This window comes from Haliotis asinina, chromosome 2 (genome assembly GCF_037392515.1).
Source record: "Haliotis asinina isolate JCU_RB_2024 chromosome 2, JCU_Hal_asi_v2, whole genome shotgun sequence".
Taxonomy (NCBI): domain Eukaryota; kingdom Metazoa; phylum Mollusca; class Gastropoda; order Lepetellida; family Haliotidae; genus Haliotis; species Haliotis asinina.
In genome coordinates this window covers 100,056,220-100,082,795 of record NC_090281.1, presented here as the reverse complement: position 1 = coordinate 100,082,795, position 26,576 = coordinate 100,056,220, and the positions used below count along the sequence as shown (strand labels likewise).

The window sequence follows — 26,576 nt, the reverse complement described above, 5'->3', positions numbered from 1 at the left end:
TTCCTTCTCATAGGTGTAAGCGATGTTAAGGATCGCACTTTCACTTCCTTATCTATTTTATCAAGTTTTTCAGTATGGTTAATATTTATTGTTGAGTCAAGGTCTACATCGAAATTAATCCCCCAAAGTTTGATTGTGACCAGTCAAAGATGTACTGTTTGCATTGTATCTGGACCTCCTGTTTCATCCTATTCGTATCAGTCTTGTTTTTTTGGCGTTTACCTTGAGTCCTGAGAATCTAACATAGAATTTCAGTGAATTGAGTACCCGATACAGACGTTTTTCTGTCCCTCCTAATCTTACTATAGTGACAGGAGCAAATTGTGCAAGATTCACACTGGATTCAATTTCGCTGAATAAAACATTTTTGTATACTATCTTCAAAGTGGAAAAAGCTTAAAACACTCATCATAAAATGTCTGTGAACCGAGTCAAAAGCCTTCTCAAAGCCTATCATAAGCAATAACAGAGGACTTTGGTAGGTCTGTGTATAGTCCATAGCATCAGAAATCAAGCATATTACCTCTCATATATATCTACCTGCAATGTATGAGATGATGAATAATGTCAAATGATGTATAAATATACAGTAAAATTATTTCAAATGTATAAAATATGGAAAGTAATATACACTGTCAGATCTAACAAGTGTTCAGTTAACTTTTGCATACGCTCTGCAGTTAGTTTATTCAAAGTTTTCAAATATATCTACATAAATTATAAGTAAAGATTTCCATTGAATTTTATTTGTGTGAGTTTTACTTTCAAATTACTTTTTATCGCATGCCAGTATCTGTTGAAAACTGATGGTTGGGGTAGGACACGAAACATCCTGACAACCACGTTCAACCCCCCCCCCTCTCAACCACACACACACACACACACGTGCGCGCGCGCTCACGCACACCCACCAAATACATACAAACACTCACTACCGTCACCACCGCCACCAGCCTGTTACATATCTGACACAATATTTAACTGTAACGGGTTGCGAAAAACAAAATTCTGTAGAAGACATCATGCTGAATATAGACTGATTTAATTATTTCTCGAAGGACCACCTGAGGACATCAACACGGACCACATGTTGCAGTACCAGTCCCACCTGCCGCATCATGGTGGTGAGACAGGAGGGGTGTGGGGGTGGGGGTGGGGGTGGGGGTGGGGGTGGTTGGGGAAGGGGTGTGTGTGTGTGTGTGTGTTTTATAAATGTACCTCGGTCGTTCCTCAGCTGTATGTTTTCAGTGGATGAATTCCGTCAGTGCACAGAGGTACTTGGTCCATATTTAAAATAGCGACAATAGGATCTTTATAGTATCGCCATTGTTCGTGTACTTATTTGTAGAGAGATAAACTTATAGATATATTTAATAGCTAGTGTAATACTATGCCCAGTTGACATCTGTAATGTGAGTGAGTGAGTGAGTGAGCGAGTGACCTTGTTATGTCAGTTCATGCTTTAGTGACTTGTGGCACTTTGCATAAAGTTCACGTCAATTCAACTCCCCTGAAGTTAAGCAACAATGAGCGCGGACAGTCCTTGGATGGATGACCGTGTTGGGCAGCTTGAATTCTGAGAGTTTCTAGGATTTCGGTCCTGCTGCACAACGACCCAGCGCACATATAACACACGTGGTCTCACCTTAGGCGAGTGAGTTTGTTCAAAATTGACTCTATTCACCCAGCGGAAAGTGGGACAAATCATGACTAGCAGCTTGGGTTATCAGGGATAATCATGTAAGCGCTTTAAGCATGCATGAGTGTGTGGAAAAGGCGGGGTATAAATTGCCATTATTGTTAGTAATAATTTGCACCCATTGATGTATAAGTTTACCATGATCCCCAGTAAGATAGTCTCTCTATGATTATTGGTGGTCTATCGCTTGATTACACTTGATAGGACTTGTTTTCTTTAAAAAATCTCTTTATAGTTATGAAGGTGTTTGCTTTGTTCCCAAACTGTGCTATATATCTACTTTGCTTTGTTCCCAAACTGTGCTATATATCTACTTTGCTTTGTTCCCAAACTGTGCTATATATCTACTTTGCTTTGTTCCCAAACTGTGCTATATATCTACTTTGCTTTGTTCCAAAACTATGTTACATATATACTTTGCTTTGTTCCCAAACTATGTTATATATCTACGTTGCTCTGTTCCAAAACTATGGTATTTTTCTACTTTGCTCTGTTCCAAAGTCATGTTATATATCTATTTTGCTGTGCCAACTCAGCAGATGTCCTCTGTAACGGTGACACGTGGAGCTGTGTCATCTGACACCGGGCTCAAATTGAACGGTCAGAGCCCTCAGTTATCTGTAGATCTATTGCAATTAACAAAAACATCCCTCCTGCACCAGATGGCGAACTTTGGACTTTTAATGATGAACTGGGTTGTTCTGAATGTGAAAGCTGAATACATCGATTTACAGGAGGTTGAACACACACTGTATTTGCCGGGTTATTGATTCCAAAAAGGCTTGTTAGATAATACCGTTGCGAGTACACATATAATTTGTCGTAAGACACATGTGTCAGTCAGAGGATGATCATGTAATTATTTTGAATAAATAACCGAGTCAGTACTGAACCGTTTTGACTTCGTCTGAAAATGTCTGACTGTCTCCAGTCATGTCTCAATGTCGTAATCTGTGTTCAGTTAGATGTGCTTATGTTGACTTTATCCAACTACATGTATGTCACCCGTGAAGGTCCCGGGGTAGAATAGGCCTTCAGCAACCCATGCTTGCCATAAAAGGCGACTCAGCTTGTCGTAAGAGGCGACTAATGGGATCAGTTGGTCAGGCTCGCTGACTTGGTTGACACATGTCATCGGTTCCCAATTGCGCAGATCGATGCTCATGTTGTTGATCACTGGATTGTCTGGTCTGGACTCGATTATTTACAGACCGCCGCCATATAGCTGTATTATTGCTGAGTGTGGCGTAAAACTAAACTCACTCACTCACATGTATGTCTCACAGAGTGTTTAACGGGGTCAAGCAATGAATAACATCATCCAACTGAGTCAAGCAATGCATAACTGTACCCAACTGTGTCTAACTGAGCAAAGGAATGAATAACTGTATCCAGCTTTGTCTAACTGAGTCAAGCAGTAAATAACTGTATCCAACTGTGTCTGAGTCAGACATTGAATAACTGTATCCAACTGTGTCTAACTGAGTCAGACATTAAATAACTGTATCCAACTGTGTCTAACTGAGTCAGACATTGAATAATTGTATCCAACTGTGTCTAACTGCGTCAAACAGTGAATAATTGTATCCAACTGTGTCTAACTGAGTCAAACATTGAATAACTGATCATCTGGTTTCAGGGAGTTTATTTCATGCAGTAACAGGTCGACATCGGGAAGCTATATTACAAAATATGTTTTATCACTTTATTTCTTTTTTTTCTGGGAACAGCATTGACAAGTCAGCGTATCTGTGTATACACCATAGAACAAGCCAAATTACGAAGCTACTGTCTGTGTAAATAGATTATGGCAAGACGACCAGAATGTCACAAAAGTGTTAGTACTGGGAGTATGCATTACATTTATGTAGTTTGTAATTATAAATTAATATTGGTTTCAAACCAGCGAGAGAAGGTACAGTGTTTGCTACCTTTCTAAAGTATATGTATTCTATGGTTAATATAGAAATGAAATTTAGTGCATCATTTCTTCTCACTTTGAGTCCGGGAATAATGGTTTCAGCGTTTAATTTCAAATGGGTGTCTGGTTCATTCTCAATCCATTCTAGTAGTTCTTGTCACAACTTTTTGACATGTTTACAAAATATAGTTAGTTGGACCGCCACACTCTGTTCACTCCCTTTCATTTTGGGTGATACTATTGTTATTTATGTCTCTGTTTTGGGGAAGTACATGACTGGGTAATCATGCTTTCATGTGGTGACGTTGTTTCTGTGCGAAGTTCTCGATTATTGAGATTTGTCGTGGTATGGGGGCTTTCAGCGATCCAGTCGCGGTGGTAGTCAACATTGCCGTTTGGAGCCAGTAGTTGAACCGATGCTGGTGATCAGTGTTCATTTGAATACTACGTGCAGTAAACTTCAGGACTGGCGAGGGCGGATGTGTGGACATATGTGAGGCTCTTGTTAATGGTTCTCCGAGACATTCTCGTGAACATGTTTGAGGATGTCTTCTGGGTGAGTTCCTCATGTCTTTTGTTTGAACATCAGGTTTGACTATACTGCAACTGTCATGGTGGTGGACCTTTTCGATGTTTATAGAGCCGTGGACAGGTTTGGAAATGTGAAAACGTCTGGGGACATGGTTGCCATCATAACATCGGAGTCGAGAGGTTAACCATCTGAAAGATACTAATCCCACAGGCACCATGATTGCCTTTGACGTTTTCGGCTTTTCCATCAACCTCTGCAAGAGGCCCATGACACCCTTTGACTAGCTCAGATTTTGACTTACCATAGCCATCATCAATCTCGACTCCAGCTGCTTTGGCAACTCATACTTCGCCTTCAACGATATTATCTCAACGCAACTACACGGACTGCATGTGGAACATCCTCTCATCACTGAAATATTCTTGACATCTTCGTGAGAGGCAGCTCCCCCACCCCCTCGTGTAATCATAACGTGCAGCAGTTCGGAGAAATCAATTCAAATTGCTGGAACTGAACTCATGTGCAAATGAAAGTAAACACTTTTTATTTTGAATTTTTTGGCGAGGTTGTTAAGTTAGTAAATTTCTTTTAGACCGGAGCGTTTCGCCCATACACTGACTCACCATAATTATGCCACGGCTAACTGCGCAAGAGAGAGAGAAGGGCGATAGGTATGAGGCAGACAACAGTCGACAACAGCCAAATCGCAAGGTCCCTGGACTGTACACTTGGTACCATCATGTGGTTGTTCCAGCGTTACAGGCAGATCGGGAACACCCAAGACAGCCCACAGTCAGGCAGTCCGGGAACACCCAAGACAGCCCACAGTCAGGCAGACCGGGAACACCCAAGACAGCCCACAGTCAGGCAGACCGGGAACACCCAAGACAGCCCACAGTCAGGCAGTCCACGTGTGGCGATCCAACAAGAAGGAGGCCATCTGCATACTCTTCATCAACAGATTGTTACGAGAGTGCATTTTCCGCGATTTGAGTTGTTATTGATTATTATTGCGGTAGTTGTAACTGGGTCACAATATTTAAGGTTTTAGTATTAGTTATTATAGATCGCATTTTCTACAGAGAAATATTTAAGCAGTACGCCTCTATGGCAGTACTTAAGAGTTTCCCTTTGGAAAACAAAAACACGACACTACTGTTCTAGAGCATTCAACGTTAGTGGCGATGGTCGTAAGTGCTCAAAAGTTCTTGAAGCTATGACAGTATTTATAAATGCTATTTGCCGTTTTGGTGCGGACACGGACACATTTACTGTAGTATACATCATCAATATCCGTCAACGCCTGATCTACATAACCGCTGCCTGGCTGCTTGCTGCGTTACATTCTGCGTAACTGTTTCTCAGTCTTTGTGTATATCAAGACTTTGGCGAGTTGGCTATATATTTTTGTGACCCATTGCCTTAGATATTGTCTCATTTGTATTGTATGTGAAATCGGTACTGTGAAATTGACTTGTGACTTTGTATAAATTGCTCTCTTTGCTTAATAATACAATATTTGAATGTTTTAGACTTGTCTTTGTTCCGTTTTGCTGGTTCACGGGGGATTTCTTACACCTTTTGTCACGGCAAATTCTTAACCGTAACAAAATGTCATACATGGTGATTTCACTTTCTTAGTGAAATCTTTCTAAGTACAAATTCCTTTTTTGGTTGAGTCCCATGCGGGATTCGAACAAGCACCCTCAGAGCCAGGCGCCTAATCGCCAAAAAAGTGAAATTCCAAATATGACATATGTTGCATTTGACCACTTTCTAAATGATTCACCATGTTCCATGATCATGTACTGTTGTTCCGGATCGCCTTCAACTTCGAGTGCTTTCTGGGCATCAAAAATCGTTGTAATCACCTTGCATTCAAACGCAATCGAATATGAAGCTGATATTGTACAATTGACAGCCGAAGGAGGGTATATTGTTGTTCCTGACGACACAGGCAGAAATATAAGTACGCTTTGGAGGAACAGTCTCCGCGCTCATCGACCTTGGGTACGATTCTGTACATTTACTTTGGCTATGGTATTCTGTATACAGAAAGGTACCTGGGGTACATTAGTGGAACTGGGGTGACTGGTTCCTGACGTTCTTGGTGCTTAAAGTCGAAGACATGTGGTGGCTGTTCACCTCGAATAAAAGCCTCCTAAAACACAAACATGACGCTCCGAGGGAGTTTTAAAAATTCTGACCGCTATGAACAAGTTCGATGGACCCTGAAAAAAATTTGGAAGCCACCTTCCATTTTTGAATGGCACGTCTAATCTAGGCTCCATCTATACTAACACAAATCAGCCAGTTCATTTCCACCTTCATGCTTTCGAAAAGGTGGGAGGCTTTTCACCTTGAATAAAGGTCTCCTATAACACAGGCTCGATGCTCTTAGGTCGTTTAGGTCATGCTGAACACGATGAATGCGTCGATAGACGCTGAAAAATGTGTAGAAGCCACAACGACTATTTTAGAATCGGGTTACATTAGCTCGCAAAACGTATGAATTACATATAGCTTGAATGTACGTCGACTGATACAGTCGGTTTGCTGGTGTAGAGGGAACTTGCGGGACTTGAAGGGAGAGTTTTGATTTTGTATCACCATGCAGACTACTTTTCCATGGTAGGTTGACAGTGCGTGACTTTGAAGGAAGAGTTCTGTGATACAGTTTAAGGTGAGTCTTTGAGGAGATCTTTGTTCTTCTACGGGAAGCCTTGAATGATTTGTTGTCAGCCCTGTTCGATGAGCTTTTTTGCTCGTCTTTGCAGAGGTCGGTGGTTTTCCCATTTTCGGTTTGAATATCTTCCCTCATGCGGTATTACTTGGGGAGTTTGGCCAAAATATAAACAGAACTCTTCCTTGGAGAGTTTACTGTCCGTGAGTGCTGACGACATGTGATCGTTGATTGTATTCAGCTTGGCTTTGGCCGGCACCCGGATTTGATCACGTTTTAATGCTTTTCGCTGTAGACTACATGAGATGAATGTAAGTGTGACTCCCGCCAGTCCCGACACCCTGGTGGCTATTTCCATCCCCAGGACGACGGGGATGGCCACGATGGTGGACAACAGGCCGAAACTTGCTGCGCATAATTACATGACGGTAGCCACGATGGTGGACAACAGGCCGACACCTGCTGCGCATAATTCCATGATGGCGGCCACGAGGGTGGTGTTGACCCCGTCACAATCATATTCGTCACTGTACTCAACTGCTTGAGTATTCCTAGTTGCAGGTTGCGTTCTCGTTCCAATTGTTGTTTAGTGTCGTTGATCTAATGCAAAAGAAAACCTTCCATTGTTTCGAGCATTTGAACCATGTCGTCCATCGCCGGATACAATCTCAATAAGGAAATAAGTTGCTCCCTGTTGTTGCTGGCGAAGAAATGGTATTGCCACGGGTTGAAAAATTTCATCTCTGTACATCTGATAGATCAGTGAAAAAAATCAGTGATGATTTACTGAGAAAAAATAAACTACATTGGCAGTTTGCTCTGGAACGTAATGAATGGCGAGATGATCGTATGAACTTTATTGGCGTTGCCACTTTCACCGTTCAAAAGGTGGAACAACATCAATACAATAAAGACGATTGGAAAATGCTCATGAAGGACAAGTCGGAAGGCATTACTCACCCTGGCATGACCTGCTTGAACAATTTGATTAAGACGTATGAGTGGGCGATTCTTGGGACTCAAGCACAAACGCGTTCCAGCATCGTGGGTACAGGGATGGCTTATGATTCGCAGTTACCAAGACACGTTACAATGCGCCCGGTTGAAAGCACATGGGTGCCCGTGGCACGCCACTAAAAAAGTCGCCATAGCCTAGTGTTCAACCACCACCATCCCTATTATCATGCATGTGGTCGAACATCAGCAACACCTCCATCATAAACCGGAGCTCATGGTCGGGGGAATCGCGGGGGGATTGTGCCCCATTTGGTTAAAAATTCCTTAGCGGCCACGACGATGACGACATACAGCAGACCGGTCAAGCCGATGATGACATACAGCAGACCGGTCACGCCGATGACGACATACAGCAGACCGGTCACGCCGATGACGACATACAGCAGACCGGTCACGCCGATGACGACATACAGCAGACCGGTCACGCCGATGACGACATACAGCAGACCGGTCACGCCGATGATGACATACAGCAGACTGGTCACGCCGATGACGACATACAGCAGACCGGTCACGCCGATGACGACATACAGCAGACCGGTCACGCCGATGACGACATACAGCAGACCGGTCACGCCGATGACGACATACAGCAGACCGGTCACGCCGATGACGACATACATCAGACCGGTCAAGCCGATGATGACATACAGCAGACCGGTCAAGCCGATGACGACATACAGCAGACCGGTCAAGCCGATGACGACATACAGCAGACCGGTCACGCCGATGACGACATACAGCAGACCGGTCACGCCGATGACGACATACAGCAGACCGGCCACGCCGATGACGACATACAGCAGACCGGTCACGCCGATGACGACATACAGCAGACCGGTCACGCCGATGACGACATACAGCAGACCGGTCACGCCGATGACGACATACAGCAGACCGGCCACGCCGATGATGACATACAGCAGACCGGTGACGCCGATGACGACATACAGCAGACCGGTCACGCCGATGATGACATACAGCAGACCGGTCACGCCGATGACGACATACAGCAGACCAGTCACGCCGATGACGACATACAGCAGACCGGCCACGACGATGACGACCGCCCACAGGTTTTGACCAAGCCACATAACCGGTTTTGAGAAGAAGCCAGCAACAAGCCAGTCTGGACTTTGGTGGCTTTGCCAGACAGCCTCGCCAAGGCTTTCACGGGTCATTTGAAGCCGTGCCACTACCTGATGGGGTTACCTCCACCTACACCGACTGTCAGCGCTAAGACAAGGGTCGATATGATAAAGCCCAAAGCTGTCAGAATGGTGGCAATGGTAATGCCTTGTTTGTGAACAATGTTTTAATCCTCTCAACCAAAGTGGTGTCCTTGTGGAGCACATGGTTGATGGTTTTGCGTTCGCGGCTGTTGTGAGATAAGCAATTCTTTTTATCGTGAGGGATGTGCTCGCGTCTAGTTAGGCCGTGTTGTCCATAAGAGATCCAAGAATAGTTTGCATTCTAGCCCTTACATTTGAAGAGTACCTTCAAGGGTAAATTAGCATCTGGATAAGGATTCATTCCGGTAGGTGGCCAATAGTTTCTGGATGTTCTTCGAGATATCGTAAGCTTGCTGAGACACGTCTTCAAATCATTGCGGTTGACTGCAAGATCTAAGGCATTGAGTTTTTCTTTCTCATAAAGCCTTGTAGAACTTCCCGCTTAGTTTTTGTTGATAGTTATCTTAGACAAAGCGTGGACAAAATGAAAGGTTTTCTGGGTTAAGGTGTCATAACAGTCATTGGCGGTCGTTCATAGCAGATCATCCTTCCGAGATGTCATTGTCGCCTCCGTCATAAAACAATTGGGCTCTATTGCCACCCAAACTGTCCATCCTAATATCGTCATAACGTCCTTTGACCACGGTTGTTCTATTGAAGATGTAAAAACTACGTTCAGTATATCCACCATGTCGATGGCCTACGTCCAAAAATTAAATACTTTCCAGAGATTGACAGAACCCCTGGGCACAAAGCCGTGCATCAGTTGATGACCATCACAAACAATCCGCGCACGATCGATGAGACCCAAACGTGCGAACGACGCCATCGTCGTCTGTCCTTCTAGATAAGTTTAGAATCCAACAACAACTTGTGGGGAACTGGGTCGTGCCATCATCAAGAAAACGACAATCAAACTCAACAGAAACCTTTGGAGAATGGAGAGCGAATGGGAAAACATGAAATACCAGGTCATTTTTCCAACCCGATGTCCGACGACTCGGTTGCGTGTGGGTTATGCTTGCGACCAGGCCGATCTGTCCGCCATGGCAGAGAAACATAAAGTCATCCCAGAAGCGTTCGAGAACTGATTTTGCATTCCGCTCGACTTCGTATTGCTGGAGGGTCACGTGCCATTTTACATGTTGGGAGATCGGCTGGAATATGAACTGACGTTTATATTCGGAACGGTTACAGACATGTGAGCGGCGAGAGTGGCAACTACACAATCGACAATATAAGTTGAAGTTCGACAAGGTCATCAACCCAGAATTTGCAACCAGTATTCAGACACGTTGGCCATCTTGTACGATCGTCGCCAATCATGGATGTTCGATGCTGTGATGGTTGTTGCTTGCCAGTCAAAAGAGTGTGACTGGCGTTTACAATGTGTTTAGAAAGGGCTGACTTTAGACATCGCTGCCACACATAAGCTTGTAGATGCAACCCCTGTGCTTGTGTGTGGTCGTGGTTGATGTACATCTTCAGAATGGTCTTTAGTGTTGTTTCTATCTATACCGGCAGTTTTCTTGAGCAGTCGACTGTTGGCTAATCTGATCTTTCTAGGGTATGTTAATTCTTGCTGGGGATGGCTCAGGTTTTGGTTGGCGTTCTTCTTGTTGTTGCAGGGTCGATGCTATGGTCCTGTATACAGGCTGTTTGGGATAGGTTGATGAATGTAGTTCTTAGATGGTCAGAATCGCAGATGGATTTTGCTCGTCTGGATATGATGACACAGTATGCATGCCCAGCGTCTGAGGTCGTAAGCAGGAGTCTAGTGTTGGTTGTGTACACAAACACGTATATAATCTACTCGTTACATAAAAAATCGTGTTGATTGTGGTAAGCAGACTCTGTCACAGAGAAAGCTCAATTTCTGGTTTATTGACACCTATATGTTTGCCTGTCTGTCTGTTAAAAAGAATATGCAACATACAGCTTCAATCATTGACCACATGCAATTTGAACTTAACACCTTCCAGACTATACGCCGTAAACAAAATAAATCGACTCATGATTCGGGCACCCGAGTCCTGTCTCTGCAACATTACGTAATTAGGCAGGTGGGATACTTGTAGACATGGCATGCTTTTATGTCTGTGAGCTGCAAACAAAATACACCCATTTTTTCGGATGTCTGGATCTGACGGAAACTGGTGCAAACTCTTATCAGTTTCAAGTTCTGCTTTGTACTTGGACGAATGACAGTTTCCAGCCACTCTGTAGTTTACCATCTCAACTGAGGTGATTTTTGATTGGATCGAACGCAAATTCAGAGAACATGTATTTACAAAACCCAACATCTCTATATACATTCTTTATGGATAACAACTTCTTCTTGCGTATATGATTTTGTTTGAAAACGGTATATGGATCCATACTGAAACGACGCATCAAGTACAATAAAGGAAGTTGTTATCCATAAATAATCTTACTTTCTTGTGACTCGCTATACTTCTAAAATGCCCATCAAACAGATCATCTTTCTGTACACATCATTATCCCTCAGCATATCAGCAAATGAACCAGCCAATCGGAAGCTATCGTTGAGTGCACACACACCTTCTATGACTGTGTTCTGTCTCTCGAGGGCTTCGTCTCGAGAGAAGTAAGCCAAAGTACAAAATATTGCACTTTTGAATCGCGATGGTACACTTATACTTTTGTTTATTTGTCTTTTTTACGAGCAGCAATGTATATTATATGTTATGAATAAGTGATAATTGTGTTTTAATTATGTTTAGATTTTTTGGTTGCATGTGATCTTTAAAGATCAGTTTATCCAAAATTTGCCGCAATCTAGTACCATTGGAATTTACTATCACCACTTGAAACCATTTCCTAATTTTGATATATATCTAGTCCTTCCAAAGCGTATTTCTTTACCATTAATGAAATTTAGAATATGTAACGATAGTTTACTTATTGAGACGGACCGTTGGTATTTTCAAGGGACGAGAGAACGTTTCAGCCATATTTCACATATATTTGACAAATACCTTAAAATATTAGATTAAAAAATTAGGTTGAATTCAGCATGATATCTTCCACGTGATGCATGAAAAGATAACACTCATTATCACTAGCATTATTTTTGATGCAACAAATATATACACCGTGGCTGTGAACATGCATCCTTTAACTAAAATGCGATGTGATTCTCGACATACTTGCCCTTGGCTGTTACATTTGTTTGATAACAAGCTAAAATTAGGCTAACATTATGGAACAAAAGAGCGGGATATATGGCGCAATGTAGGAGTCATTCGCATGTAAGCCTGTGAGATTCTTTTAGCTATTCTGGTGATGTTTAGATTAGTGTGTGCATGCACTGTAAAGTTACAGCCAGCGTTAGATAACAGATAATATTTACCAGTTTGACCCAGTTACTAATAAGATTATAAGCATAAAGGTAGTTAGAACGAATGCCTTGATAGTAATGTTTCTGCTCCTTTGTGAGGATCATGTTGTGATATACGTCCTTTACACATAAGAAACGTTTAGCACCACACTAATACTTCAGTCCACAGTTTGCAAAGTTTGCGTTTTCATTTGATTTTATAATCTCATTATAGGTTTAAAAACATATACAAACATTGAAATAGCGAGCTGTATTCTTTGAACACGTTACGGCAATGAAAAACCACAAAGGCGTACCTTATTAGTCAACCGAAGGCTTTTTGTTTTCATCTATCTCCCTGAAAAGAAACTGGTTGGTCCCTTGTTGTGAGGTAGCCTGTTGGTGAAATCTTCCGCTCGTCACAGTGAAATATCGGGTTCGACTCCCCACATGGGAAAATGCGTGAACACCATTTCTCCGTGATACTGATAGCAGAATAGTGCAATAAGCGGCGTAAAACCATATTCACTCACAGGTTCCTTTCCGGGCAGGTTAGTGAATGAGTGAGTTTAGTTTTATCACAATACCAATATAGCTATATATATATATATAGCTGGGTTGCCGAAGATCTGTTCTGTCACGGATCTGCACTTCACGGATCCCGTGCAGGTTATAGGATCTGCACTTCAAGGATCCCGTGCAGGTTATAGGATCTGCATCTCTAAGGAAAATAACTATTGTGTAAACGTTTACGTTCATATAAACAGGCGAAAACCAAAACCAAACAAAAAACAAACAATAAAAACAACACACAAAAAAAAACCCAACAAAACGAGACAAAACGAATCCCCCCAAACCTCCGCCCCCAAGAAAAGAAAGAAAACAGAACAAAAACAAAGAGGAGAAAAATATTTAAAAGGAAGAAGACGACCCACAAAAAAGTCCAAAGATTTAAATAAACCCATCAAGACCTATGTATGGTAATGTAATGTATAACTATAAGGCAATGCGTTCGCTTTTCTGAACATTTGGATACTGTTCGTTGGCATATCCTATACTGAGTATTCCTTAGGAAATATGGCTACTGTGGACTACTCAGGAGTTTGTTATAAGATTGCATACCATGTCGACTGCATTTATAATTTCAACGCCAATGAAATAAACTAAAATATGTCTAAGAAGAAGGGTGGAGATCAAATGATGTAACAGCGAACAGGTACCCCATTTGGGAAAATATCATTGGCTGGGAACGTCACGTGACTGTCATGGCAGCTCCCAGGCCTGGTGAGTTGGCGAAGTTGTTGTTTGCCGTTACTTGTGTTCGACGTTTGGGCTCCATGCTCAATGATTTTGCAAGTTTATTTCAAAGGGTTGTGGTGACAATGAACCAGACTTGACAGACTCGTAACCTCTGAACAATTTCCAATAGTAAACGATTGACACTTCTCTAAACATCCGATTAGAAAAGATGTGCAGTTTAGTTTCACTCTTTATGGTTTATTGAGACATTTAATTATTGTTTGATTCCTTTCCTTCCGATAAACAGTGTAATTCAAACGAATAAGACCAGGTTAACTCATTCTCTCACGTTTTTGTTCAGAAAGTAGACATAGCTTCTAGTTTGTGTGTTTGTAAACAAAACAAAACTGACTAGACTGCAGTTTACCGACCGCAGTCCGGCTGGCGCTGAACGCTCGTTTATCAGCAGTCACAGCGTATCGCGCTATAACGAGTCTTCGCTACTGCACGATCGTTAGCCCTTGGGCGCTCCCCTTTACAATCCTTACATTTAGGGTATAGGGTTAGGGTTAGTGCGCCCGGTAAAGTGCAAGACTGGCGCGTGAAAAAGCAATGTGTATGTGTTAACAGAGACAAATCCAGATATAACGGTTGTGAAGAAAAAATTCATTTTGCGATTGGAGAAATATAGATAAATTCCATGTAGAAAAAAGACAGTATTTTTATGCAGCAGTAAGCAATTTTGTAACAGCAACATAAAGACAATAAATGTTCATTGAGTAGCATGGTATTTTATTTCAGGTAACACTGACCGAGGATGGAATGACCCTCCCCTCTTCAATTATGGGTCTGCTGCTCAAAGTCAGGCCTCTCCGCGACGTACTGCTCTGAACAAGAGAGTAGCGTACCCCATGGCAACACCGCCTTCAGCTGGTGATGGCACAAGTATGACTGGTAAGTGATTCTGCATTTGAAAAGACCTGCATAAATCCAAGGCATGCACCTGTCTTTTAGTGATCACTTACATTAGAAAGTAGGGAAATACAGATGTTTCATCAGTGCGTTTGTAAGTATTCAAGAGTAATGGCCCCAAGGACGTATTACATGAAGGGTGCTCATGCTTATTTATGTAATCAATTCAAAGTGAAGAGAAATGATTCAGTGACTGAAGTAGTGTGAGGGGCACAGTAGTGAAGGGGAGACAACTTGATGCCTAGTTAAGATTGTCTCCCTTTTGACTAGACTATAAATACATCATACACATAAAGCTAAAGAAGTAGGTGTGCTATAAATGTGTTGTTTTATTAATAGCTGTTATTTAATCAAAGAATTATCATGATAATATGCTGTGGGAATAACTGTTAGACGTATACCTATTATAATATGATACAGCTTTTGAAACATATTTCTGATTTTCACTGCAAAAGGCGAGATGCATGAAATATGTCAAGTTTTGTTGACCTATCGTTAATTCTGTTGTTACAGCCAGCATCCTGAATCCAGCTGAAGGTCCCCCAAAGCTAGGTAATATACAACTGTTACCTCCTGCGGTAAATACATGTACCCCCACACCTCTTCCTGTGGTGGTCCCCACTCTCATACCCACCCCAGAGCCTGGTTCTCAGCTGTCTCCAGGGCTGATCTCTCACCCAGGAGTGGCCAGACCAGTGGCAGAGAACAGGGAGACACTGGATGATGTGATCGCAAGGCTGAAGATGGAAGATGAGGCTGAACTCTTGACCTACATACAGGAGGCATTGAAGACAGTCAGGGACAAATGCAGTGGACAACTCAAGGTCGGTATGTCAACAACTCAGTATTCGCAGGGGAATACAGTAGTCAATGTCTGTGAAAAACAAACTATTGATCCTCATCATTATTTGTGGAAGAAATGGTGATGACTATTGTGGGATAAAATTTGACACATCTGGCAATTTGTAACAGTTTGAGTCCAGAATAACTTTGAGAACAGCTGGACTTAAGGCCTGAAGACTAGCCCTGGTGTCGATTGCTAATGATTCTTTTACTATGTGACGATAATTTGTATGGCACGAACATTGCTGACTGAAAGCAAGGCATCTGAAAAGTTGAAGGATGGCAGTTGTATTTCCTGTTTGTCAGGATCACTGGGGCTGATTTTTCAATGTGTTAATTCTGGTCTTCCAGGGTCGAGCTGCAGAGGACGTGATGCGGAGGATAGCACTGCTCCAGGAGATGTGGCAGGGGGGACAGGTCTCTCCACCAGTCAAAGTGCGACTTGGACAGCTTGCCGAAGGTAACCACAACATGTACATCATTCCGCCATAAGTATTCAGAAAATCAACATGGCGGTCATTACATGCCGTTTCGCCTTATAGACTTTTTGTGTTAATAAATTAAATTAGGTAAGTATAAACAAACTTATCTTACCTCAGTACTTGGTAATATGACCTTTAGAGGTAATTACTCGCAAAAGTCACCTTGGGATGGTGTTGTAGAGCGATCTGATGTACTGGACAGACATACCTTCCCACGCACGATGGATGGAATGTTCCAAGTTGGCAACACTGTTTATATTTTGAATATTTTTCTGAATTTCCTTTTTAAGTTTCCACCACACATTTTCAATAATGTTTAAGTCAGGAGACTTGGCAGGCCAGTTTAGACTGTTTAAATTGTTGATATGGCGAAATTCCAGCACTGCATGAGCCCGATGTACAGGTGCATTATCATCTTGAAAAATATAGTCATTATTTGGAAAATGACAAACAATAACGGGCCAGATGTTGTCATTTAATATATCAATGTACTTCAGTGCTTTGATATTGCCGTCTACAACCGTCATTGTCCCCACGCCATTGTAGGTAATACATCCCCCAAATCATGAGTCGAAATTTTTTATGTGATGGAGGACAGATACAATCACCTAGCCATTCTTCGCTGACTTTTCTCCAGACTCTCTCACGACTGTCAGAGCCCACTATAACTTTTCATTCATCGCTGAAGATGACACGACTCCAGTAATCAGCAACATTTTTCATTCTCTTCCCTCTGCACCACACCACATGATTTCTACAATTCACCTCACGAATTCTAATGACTTTTCTCACCGAGCGTTATGAAATCCTCCTGAATGTAGTTTTCTCTCAACAGTTCGCTTGGAGAAACTTCTGTCCCTGCTATCATTGAAAATATTGGTAATTTTGTTCAAGGAGCTCCTACGATTCTTTTTTACACATGACGAAAGTTGTCGTTCATCTCGAGCCTTGAACAAAACTGGTCTTCCACTTTTATGGCGATTTTCTGTATTTTCTCATGTCAAATATCTGTCTAAAAAACTGTAAACGGTGCTTGAAGGCACTGCAGCAATCCTGACAATTTAAGATCTTTTTATCCCTGCTTCAAATAATGTGATGATCTTTTCTTTTACAGTCAATGATAATTCCTTCGATTTCCGACCCATGTTGTTTACGATCGCAATTTCAGTGAAGCAGACGACAAGTGACGTCACAACTCTGTCCATGTGAGGCTCACATGACATACCAATCACTGTCAAAATTACATGGTGTAAGACGACATAGTTTTTGCAGTACCTTGAAAATACGGCACAACATCACACCATATTAAAATTATGTACCAGGATTTTCCGAATACTTATGGATGGAATGCTGTAGCTTGTTGTTGCTTGAGTCCCGGGGAGGAATCCAGTACTTGTCTGTAGGACCCAGTCTTGGTCATTGTACACAGCTTTATGGATCTATGGATCAAGTGGTTGATTCTGTATTCATACCCTGATTGTGTCAGTTGGTGCTTACAGTATCAATCATTGGATTTTCTGGTACATACACAATTATTTATGACTGTCATTATTATTCTCTGTAACATGTTTTGTAGGGGTATTAGAATGCACTCTGTCTGTGGGTATGTGCATATTCTGCAGCAGAAATTTTAATCTATTTCTTCTGCAAACATGGCACATTGATAGGTTTGGTGGTGTACTTGTGCCTTTTTGAAGTTTCAGAATTCTGAATAAAATATTTGTTGGGTTTCCATGGTGATAATTTTGACTTTGACTGAATTTGGTGGTTGTGCTCTTTTTCTGGAGCAGAACATTAAAACCACTATCTATTTCTTTACCAAACTTGTCACATGGATAGGCCTTTTAGTTAATGGCACCTTTTGATAGTTTTGGATTTTCTGAATAAAAAAGATTTTGTGTTTCCATTAAAATAAGTGGTAGTGCTCCTTTCTGGGGCAGAACTTAAAGACTTTTCAATACTGTCCTTCCACTTTACCATGTGCACACCAAAACAATTGACATTATAAGTTTCAGACATATTCATTAAGAGTATTTTGCCATTGCTGGGGATATTGATGGTTTGTCTTCTTAAGTGATTTTTATTTAAGAAATATTTTATTTACATTAGCATTTACACTGTACGGTTGAGTGACCTAACAAAATGGAAATGGGATAAGGAAACATACCATAAGGCCAGTGTCAAGTGTTTCTCTGCATGTAGTACATCATCACGTTGTCACATCATTACATCATTACGGTGACTAAGTGATTAATGTTTTCTCTGTTTGTAGCCGTAAATGATTAACACTTGCTACCTAGGTTTTCTTTCTGTATGCGCCTTCACAAATTTGAATCAAACCTTTTGATCATTTAAACTCCAGGAATCTTACCTCCCAGTTTGTGACAGTTGCTGTAGAGCTTGTAGCGGCAGACACCCTAAATCTTCACTGGCAATATGGTGCTTCAGACTTATTTAGAACCAGTATTTCCATGTACAAGGTGGCAGTGAAGTGTCTTGTTATATAGTGTTGTTCCCAACTGTGGGTGTGAGATAGTTACAGTATGTACATGGTGGCAGCGAAGTGTCATGTTATATAGTGTTGTTCCCAAATGTGGATGTGATAGTTACAGTATGTACATGGTGGCAGCGAAGTGTCATGTTATATAGTGTTGTTCCCAAATGTGGATGTGATAGTTACAGTATGTACATGGGTGGCAGCGAAGTCTCATGTTATATAGTGTTTTACTCAACTGTGGGTGTGAGATAGTTACAGTATGTACATGGTGGCAGTGAAGTGTCATGTTATATAGTGTTGTTCCCAAATGTGAATGTGATAGTTACAGTATGTACATGGTGGCAGCGAAGTGTCATGTTATATAGTGTTGTTCCCAAATGTGGATGTGATAGTTACAGTGTGTACATGGGTGGCAGCGAAGTCTCATGTTATATAGTGTTTTACTCAACTGTGGGTGTGAGATAGTTACAGTATGTACATGGTGGCAGCGAAGTGTCATGTTATATAGTGTTGTTCCCAAATGTGGATGTGATAGTTACAGTATGTACATAGTGCCAGCGAAGTGTCATGTTATATAGTGTTTTACCCAACTGTGGGTGTGAGATAGTTGCAGTATGTACATGGTGGCAGCGAAGTGTCATGTTATATAGTGTTGTTCCCAACTGTGGATGTGATAGTTACAGTATGTACATGGGTGGCAGCGAAGTGTCATGTTATATAGTGTTGTTCCCAAATGTGGATGTGATAGTTACAGTATGTACATGGGTGGCAGCGAAGTGTCATGTTATATAGTGTTGTTCCCAAATGTGGATGTGATAGTTACAGTATGTACATGGGTGGCAGCGAAGTGTCTTGTTATATAGTGTTTTACTCAACTGTGGGTGTGAGATAGTTACAGTATGTACATGGTGGCAGCGAAGTGTCATGTTATATAGTGTTGTTCCCAACTGTGGATGTGATAGTTACAGTATGTACATGGGTGGCAGCGAAGTGTCATGTTATATAGTGTTTTACTCAACTGTGGGTGTGAGATAGTTACAGTATGAACATGGTGGCAGCGAAGTGTCATGTTATATAGTGTTGTTCCCAAATGTGGATGTGATAGTTACAGTATGTACATGGTGCCAGCGAAGTGTCTTGTTATATAGTGTTGTTCCCAAATGTGGATGTGATAGTTACAGTATGTGCATGGGTGGCAGCGAAGTGTCATGTTATATAGTGTTTTACTCAACTGTGGGTGTGAGATAGTTACAGTATGTACATGGGTGGCAGCGAAGTGTCATGTTATATAGTGTTGTTCCCAACTGTGGGTGTGAGATAGTTACAGTATGTACATGGTGGCAGGGAAGTGTCATGTTATATAGTGTTGTTCCCAACTGTGGATGTGATAGTTACAGTATGTACATGGTGGCAGCGAAGTGTCATGTTATATAGTGTTGTTCCCAAATGTGGATGTGAGATAGTTACAGTATGTACATGGTGGCAGCGAAGTGTCATGTTATATAGTGTTGTTCCCAAATGTGGATGTGATAGTTACAGTATGTACATGGTGGCAGCGAAGTGTCATGTTATATAGTGTTGTTCCCAAATGTGGATGTGATAGTTACAGTATGTACATGGGTGACAGCGAAGTGTCATGTTATATAGTGTTTTACTCAACTGTGGGTGTGAGATAGTTACAGTATGTACATGGTGGCAGTGAAGTGTCATGTTATATAGTGTTGTTCCCAAATGTGAATGTGATAGTTACAGTATGTACATGGTGGCAGCGAAGTGTCATGTTATATAGTGTTGTTCCCAAATGTGGATGTGATAGTTACAGTGTGTACATGGGTGGCAGCGAAGTCTCATGTTATATAGTGTTTTACTCAACTGTGGGTGTGAGATAGTTACAGTATGTACATGGTGGCAGCGAAGTGTCATGTTATATAGTGTTGTTCCCAAATGTGGATGTGATAGTTACAGTATGTACATAGTGCCAGCGAAGTGTCATGTTATATAGTGTTTTACCCAACTGTGGGTGTGAGATAGTTGCAGTATGTACATGGTGGCAGCGAAGTGTCATGTTATATAGTGTTGTTCCCAAATGTGGATGTGATAGTTACAGTATGTACATGGGTGGCAGCGAAGTGTCATGTTATATAGTGTTGTTCCCAAATGTGGGTGTGAGATAGTTACAGTATGTACATGGGTGGCAGCGAAGTGTCTTGTTATATAGTGTTTTACTCAACTGTGGGTGTGAGATAGTTACAGTATGTACATGGTGCCAGCGAAGTGTCATGTTATATAGTGTTGTTCCCAACTGTGGGTGTGAGATAGTTACAGTATGTACAAAGTGGCAGCGAAGTGTTATGTTATATAGTGTTGTTCCCAACTGTGGATGTGATAGTTACAGTATGTACATGGGTGGCAGCGAAGTGTCATGTTATATAGTGTTTTACTCAACTGTGGGTGTGAGATAGTTACAGTATGTACATGGTGGCAGCGAAGTGTCATGTTATATAGTGTTGTTCCCAAATGTGGATGTGATAGTTACAGTATGTACATGGTGCCAGCGAAGTGTCATGTTATATAGTGTTTTACCCAACTGTGGGTGTGAGATAGTTACAGTATGTACATGGTGGCAGCGAAGTGTCATGTTATATAGTGTTGTTCCCAAATGTGGATGTGATAGTTACAGTATGTACATGGGTGGCAGTGAAGTGTCTTGTTATATAGTGTTTTACCCAACTGTGGGTGTGAGATAGTTACAGTATGTACATGGTGACAGCGAAGTGTCATGTTATATAGTGTTGTTCCCAAATGTGGATGTGATAGTTACAGTATGTACATGGGTGGCAGTGAAGTGTCTTGTTATATAGTGTTGTTCCCAAATGTGGATGTGAGATAGTTACAGTATGTACATGGTGGCAGCGAAGTGTCATGTTATATAGTGTTTTACTCAACTGTGGGTGTGAGATAGTTACAGTATGTACATGGGTGGCAGCGAAGTGTCATGATATATAATGTTTTACCCAACTGTGAGTGTGAGATAGTTACAGTATGTACATGGTGGCAGCGAAGTGTCATGTTATATAGTGTTGTTCCCAAATGTGGATGTGATAGTTACAGTATGTACATGGTGGCAGCGAAGTGTCATGTTATATAGTGTTGTTCCCAAATGTGGATGTGATAGTTACAGTATGTGCATGGGTGGCAGCGAAGTGTCATGTTATATAGTGTTTTACTCAACTGTGGGTGTGAGATAGTTACAGTATGTACATGGGTGGCAGCGAAGTGTCATGTTATATAGTGTTTTACTCAACTGTGGGTGTGAGATAGTTACAGTATGTACATGGGTGGCAGCGAAGTGTCATGTTATATAGTGTTGTTCCCAACTGTGGGTGTGAGATAGTTACAGTATGTACATGGTGGCAGCGAAGTGTCATGTTATATAGTGTTGTTCCCAAATGTGGATGTGATAGTTACAGTATGTACATGGTGGCAGCGAAGTGTCATGTTATATAGTGTTGTTCCCAAATGTGGATGTGATAGTTGCAGTATGTACATGGTGGCAGCGAAATGTCATGATATATAATGTTTTACCCAACTGTGAGTGTGAGATAGTTACAGTATGTACATGGTGGCAGCGAAGTGTCATGTTATATAGTGTTGTTCCCAAATGTGGATGTGATAGTTACAGTATGTACATGGTGGCAGCGAAGTGTCATGTTATATAGTGTTGTTCCCAAATGTGGATGTGATAGTTACAGTATGTGCATGGGTGGCAGCGAAGTGTCATGTTATATAGTGTTTTACTCAACTGTGGGTGTGAGATAGTTACAGTATGTACATGGGTGGCAGCGAAGTGTCATGTTATATAGTGTTTTACTCAACTGTGGGTGTGAGATAGTTACAGTATGTACATGGTGGCAGCGAAGTGTCATGTTATATAGTGTTGTTCCCAAATGTGGATGTGATAGTTACAGTGTGTACATGGTGGCAGCGAAGTGTCATGTTATATAGTGTTGTTCCCAAATGTGGATGTGATAGTTACAGTATGTACATGGTGGCAGCGAAGTGTCATGTTATATAGTGTTGTTCCCAAATGTGGATGTGATAGTTGCAGTATGTACATGGTGGCAGCGAAGTGTCATGTTATATAGTGTTTTACTCAACTGTGGGTGTGAGATAGTTACAGTATGTACATTGTGGCAGCGAAATGTCATGTTATACAGTGTTTTTCCCAAATGTGGATGTGATAGTTACAGTATGTACATGGTGGCAGTGAAGTGTCATGTTATATAGTGTTTTTCCCAAATATGGGTGTGAGATGATTACAGTATTGTGTACTGATAACCTGACTGGTTGACACTGAGTGCCAAAGAGAGGGGAGGATGAATTGCTTCCAGTGGGCTTTGAGTGAGTTGTCATGGCAACATGTTAATTTTAGTTTCGATCTCTCCTCAGCACTGAAAGAGAACAACCTTGACCTGGCAAATAGCATCCATTTGTCTTTAATGGTGGATTATACAAATGAGGTGAGTCTGTTTGGTCATAATGCTTTAACCCAGCTGTGACTTAAGTCATTTTGCCGACACATCGAGGGAAGTATGGAAATAACCTATATTTCACCTCACTTTTAGGCGTGTAGTACAAGTAGTGTAATTTATGTCCAGTATTATATATTTTCACAAAATTTTTCAATTTTGGAGCCCCTATGTAGGCAATGTGTCTGTTGTCAATATCAACTGCGGGGGCCTGTGCGTTACCATGACACTGCACATGAATCTCGCTTAGTAGTCATGCCATGGCTCTGCTCCCAGACATATCACTCTTATTTCAATTAACAAAATATTTATTTTTAACTGGCTACAATGAAGGAGCATTAAGTTTTCAACTGCAGTTTAACTGACAGTGTTTTAATGGTAGTGTTTTCGGGTACACTCGTGGAGTCGTGCAAGCAAACGCAACAGGAGCTTGCACCGTGTGCTTTCAAGATGGAGATGAGCGACAGTGAAGACACCATTTTGTCACAAGTTGACAGCACACGATATTCTGGACAATGAAGAATACAGTTAGGTTTAACGAACCAGTGAATGAACAGGATTTAGAGAAACTTCAAGCAAGCTGGATTCCAAGTAACATGAGAAAACATACCCGGTGGTGCATGAATGTATATGATTTGTGGGCTCGTGTTAGAAACATGTGAATGATGAAATGCTGTATGAAGATGAGTGAAATGTATGCACTGGTTCCTCCCCTCACCAAGGATATGACAACCAAACAAATAAACTTTTGCAAGATTAATCATCAGGAAGGTACTCCATACCCTGCTCTCACTGTCAAGTCTATAGATATTGGTATTTGGCGCTTTTGGAGGGATGAGTACAAGAGATTTGACCTTAACTTCATTGATGAAAAAAGGTGGAATTCCCATATTTCAGGGCCATGCTGGATGCCAGGATGAAAGAGATATATTCTAATGGGATTGGAACTGTAAAATGTTTAAAATGTATTCATGTTGCCCAAGAACAACTTTTGTGGGATTCCTTCACTTTGAACATGGAATCATAGCAAGGATTGATAAACATCACTTACTTTTATAACTGTAAAATATTTGGATTGCATGCTGCAAATGAACATTCCAGTCTGCAATTAAACCAGTTCAAGTTCACGAATGATGAGACTGGTGAGTGTGTTGAGTTCCTTGCTCAGACAAGCAAGAGCAACTGTATAGGTATAAAACATGGAGGAAAGCTACCATTTAGGTATGTATTCTTTCATTTGGAAAACTATATTATAGTAATCCTGAAACTGTTCATTTTGTTGTATTACATTGGAAATTGACATTACATTGAATGGCTTGTCAAAAATAGGGTGCACAAGGGAATAAGGTCGATGAACAATTGGTCCTGGAATGAATAGAAGCTCGGCAATAGGGCTGTACAAGAGAACTTCTGACGGTTTTCAGAAGGAGATATCAGACATGCAACCATCAGCACTGGATACGAAGGCCTAGGGTACATCTTCCCCACCATCAAAGATCACCAGATTGCAATCACGACAGTAGATCTTCAAGATGCCACTAATGGACAGTGAATGAAACTTCTGTTGGAAGTGTCCAATATCAGTTTGTAACAGGTCCAGAATAAATGACTAAAATGATTCTTGTTGTTAGTTTTAGAAGTATAGTAAAAGTGTAAATGTATGAAAAGACATTTGGTGTATCGCCTCATACACCTACAGTAAGAACAAAGGTATCGCATGGCAACAAGCCAAAAGTGAGGTGTGATAATCATGCCACCTACACTGCAAAGGCTAATGATGCCATTTACACATTGCTGGCCCATTGGGCCAACTACAGTACACACATTAATGGTAATATTGTGAAGAAGTGATGAGGTATTGTGTGTGAGGTAACACCCAGGTAACATGTGACTCTCTGGTAACATATAACTGTCATCCTACAGGTGAACCAGTGGATGGTAGGCATCAAGAGACTTATCCAAGAACTGTACAGTTTGCAAGCACAGAACACAGCCGCGGAACAACCTTGCTCTTCACCCTCAGATGACCCTCAGGGTCAAGGACAGACCTCAGAAACCTTGACCTCCACTGAAACACAGCCAGTAGTTGGTGATAGCTGAACCAAGTATCACCAGCGTTATCCTGCTTTTATTTATTTTTGTTACAACTCTGTATTTGTTCATGTTCAGGCCATCAGAAGAGTAACATGCTCGCCTTCTTATCCTTTATTAGTTTCTTGAAATTTATGTCAACTTTTATCGAACAATTGTTACCATTTTGCATAACTTGTGTCATTCATTACTCATCGGCCTGGAGCAAGCTTGTAGATACCAAGAAGTAATGTAACTCTTTCCCATGATGGTCAGTTTACACTCTGATGTGGTTCAGCCTCCACCCACACCAGTAGTAAATTCTGCTGTGCTAAATGAATACTTTTTTGAGTGAATGAAATTCTAATCACATTGATAGCAAGTCCAGCTTTAAGGCTAAACATAGTGAAATGTTGCTCGTGTAATTCACTGATCAAGGTGATCAGTGCTTAAGCTATTCTTGCCATCCATGACATCTAAGACCTTGTTCTGTTACTGTGTCATCCAAATTACACGCTTCGGGTTGCAGTTTGGGATGTTATGTAAATTGTATCAGATAAAATCACAAACTTAGCTCATCTACTTTTCTTCATATTGAAGCAATCTCCTTAATTTTTTTGTTTTAAAACAAAAAACAAGACAGCCCAGTGTCATGTCTGAGAAACATTTGACTCTTGCTAACATATTTGTGTGACCACACCACACTCGCTCTAATGAGGGTGTGTTCAACTCTTTGGCCTGAGCAGTGAAGATGTACTTAAGATGTACTTAAGGTGCTTGGTATATGGAACTATATTTTGTCCGTCCTAAATAGTCTTCTCATAATATTACTATGGTTACTGCTTGTCTCTTGTTACCATTATTGTCAAGATATACACATGTGTATAAATACCTCACAATATCATATATCAGAGTGCACAAGTATGTTTCATGGGGTTCTTTTGGGAAGGATGTTTGATGGGATTCTTTTGGGAAGGATGTTTGTGACAATGTTATTATCCAGAAATGAATGGATATGTAGGGAAATGTTTCTGTCTTTCACAAGATTGTGTGTAATCAGGACTTGTGTGACTTGTGAAGCCCTGTCAAGTGCTCCCTGGAACAGTACCCTGGCTGGTGAAGGTGCTCTAGCCTCAGGGTCATGCTGACAGACAGGAGTGACTAGTGGTTCACTCAGTAAATGTATAAGCCAACCTTCACAGTAATGTTTTACAGACATGTCCCAATACCTTATGAAGCTTTTCATGAAAGTTTGTTCCAAGACAAAAACAGAGAAATGTGGAAGCATTACAATACGAAGGTGGCGATTTCCAGTCTGTTGATTTCAAACAAAAATTATTGGCTTTCTTAGTGACTTGTGACCTACATCAGAGGTTTTCTCTGTCAGGTTTTAGTGTTGAAATCTAAAGGTGCTGTGAATGTCTAGTTGAAGTCGTGTACATTGGCCTTTGTTATGAAGACACAATGCCATTTAGAAAGTGGTAAAATGTAACATATGTTATATTTTGGATAGCACTTTC

General features: G+C 41.3%; 1 protein-coding gene across 3 annotated transcripts; it reads left to right on the top strand.

Annotated features, from left to right (window-relative positions):
* The first annotated feature begins 13,653 nt into the window (after positions 1-13,653).
* On the top strand, positions 13,654-26,333 carry LOC137274695 (steroid receptor RNA activator 1-like). 3 transcript variants are annotated; one of them, XM_067808037.1, is made up of 6 exons: positions 13,654-13,708; positions 14,465-14,617; positions 15,149-15,459; positions 15,830-15,938; positions 22,907-22,977; positions 24,910-26,333. In XM_067808037.1, the coding sequence occupies exons 1-6, from the start codon at positions 13,690-13,692 to the stop codon at positions 25,084-25,086; spliced, it is 840 nt and encodes a 279-aa protein (XP_067664138.1). In that variant the 5' UTR covers positions 13,654-13,689; the 3' UTR covers positions 25,087-26,333. The 3 variants fall into 3 exon arrangements, with proteins under 3 accessions (XP_067664138.1, XP_067664139.1, XP_067664140.1); XM_067808038.1 differs by having other exon boundaries at positions 13,676-13,708; positions 14,465-14,608; XM_067808039.1 differs by lacking the exon at positions 24,910-26,333 and adding an exon at positions 24,411-24,604 and having other exon boundaries at positions 13,676-13,708.
* The last annotated feature ends 243 nt before the right edge of the window (positions 26,334-26,576 follow it).

Coding starts and splice junctions, on each gene's coding strand:
- LOC137274695 (XM_067808037.1), top strand. Junction 14,618..15,148: donor TGATGGCACAAGTATGACTG/GTAAGTGATTCT, acceptor CTGTTGTTACAG/CCAGCATCCTGAATCCAGCT. Junction 15,460..15,829: donor AATGCAGTGGACAACTCAAG/GTCGGTATGTCA, acceptor CTGGTCTTCCAG/GGTCGAGCTGCAGAGGACGT.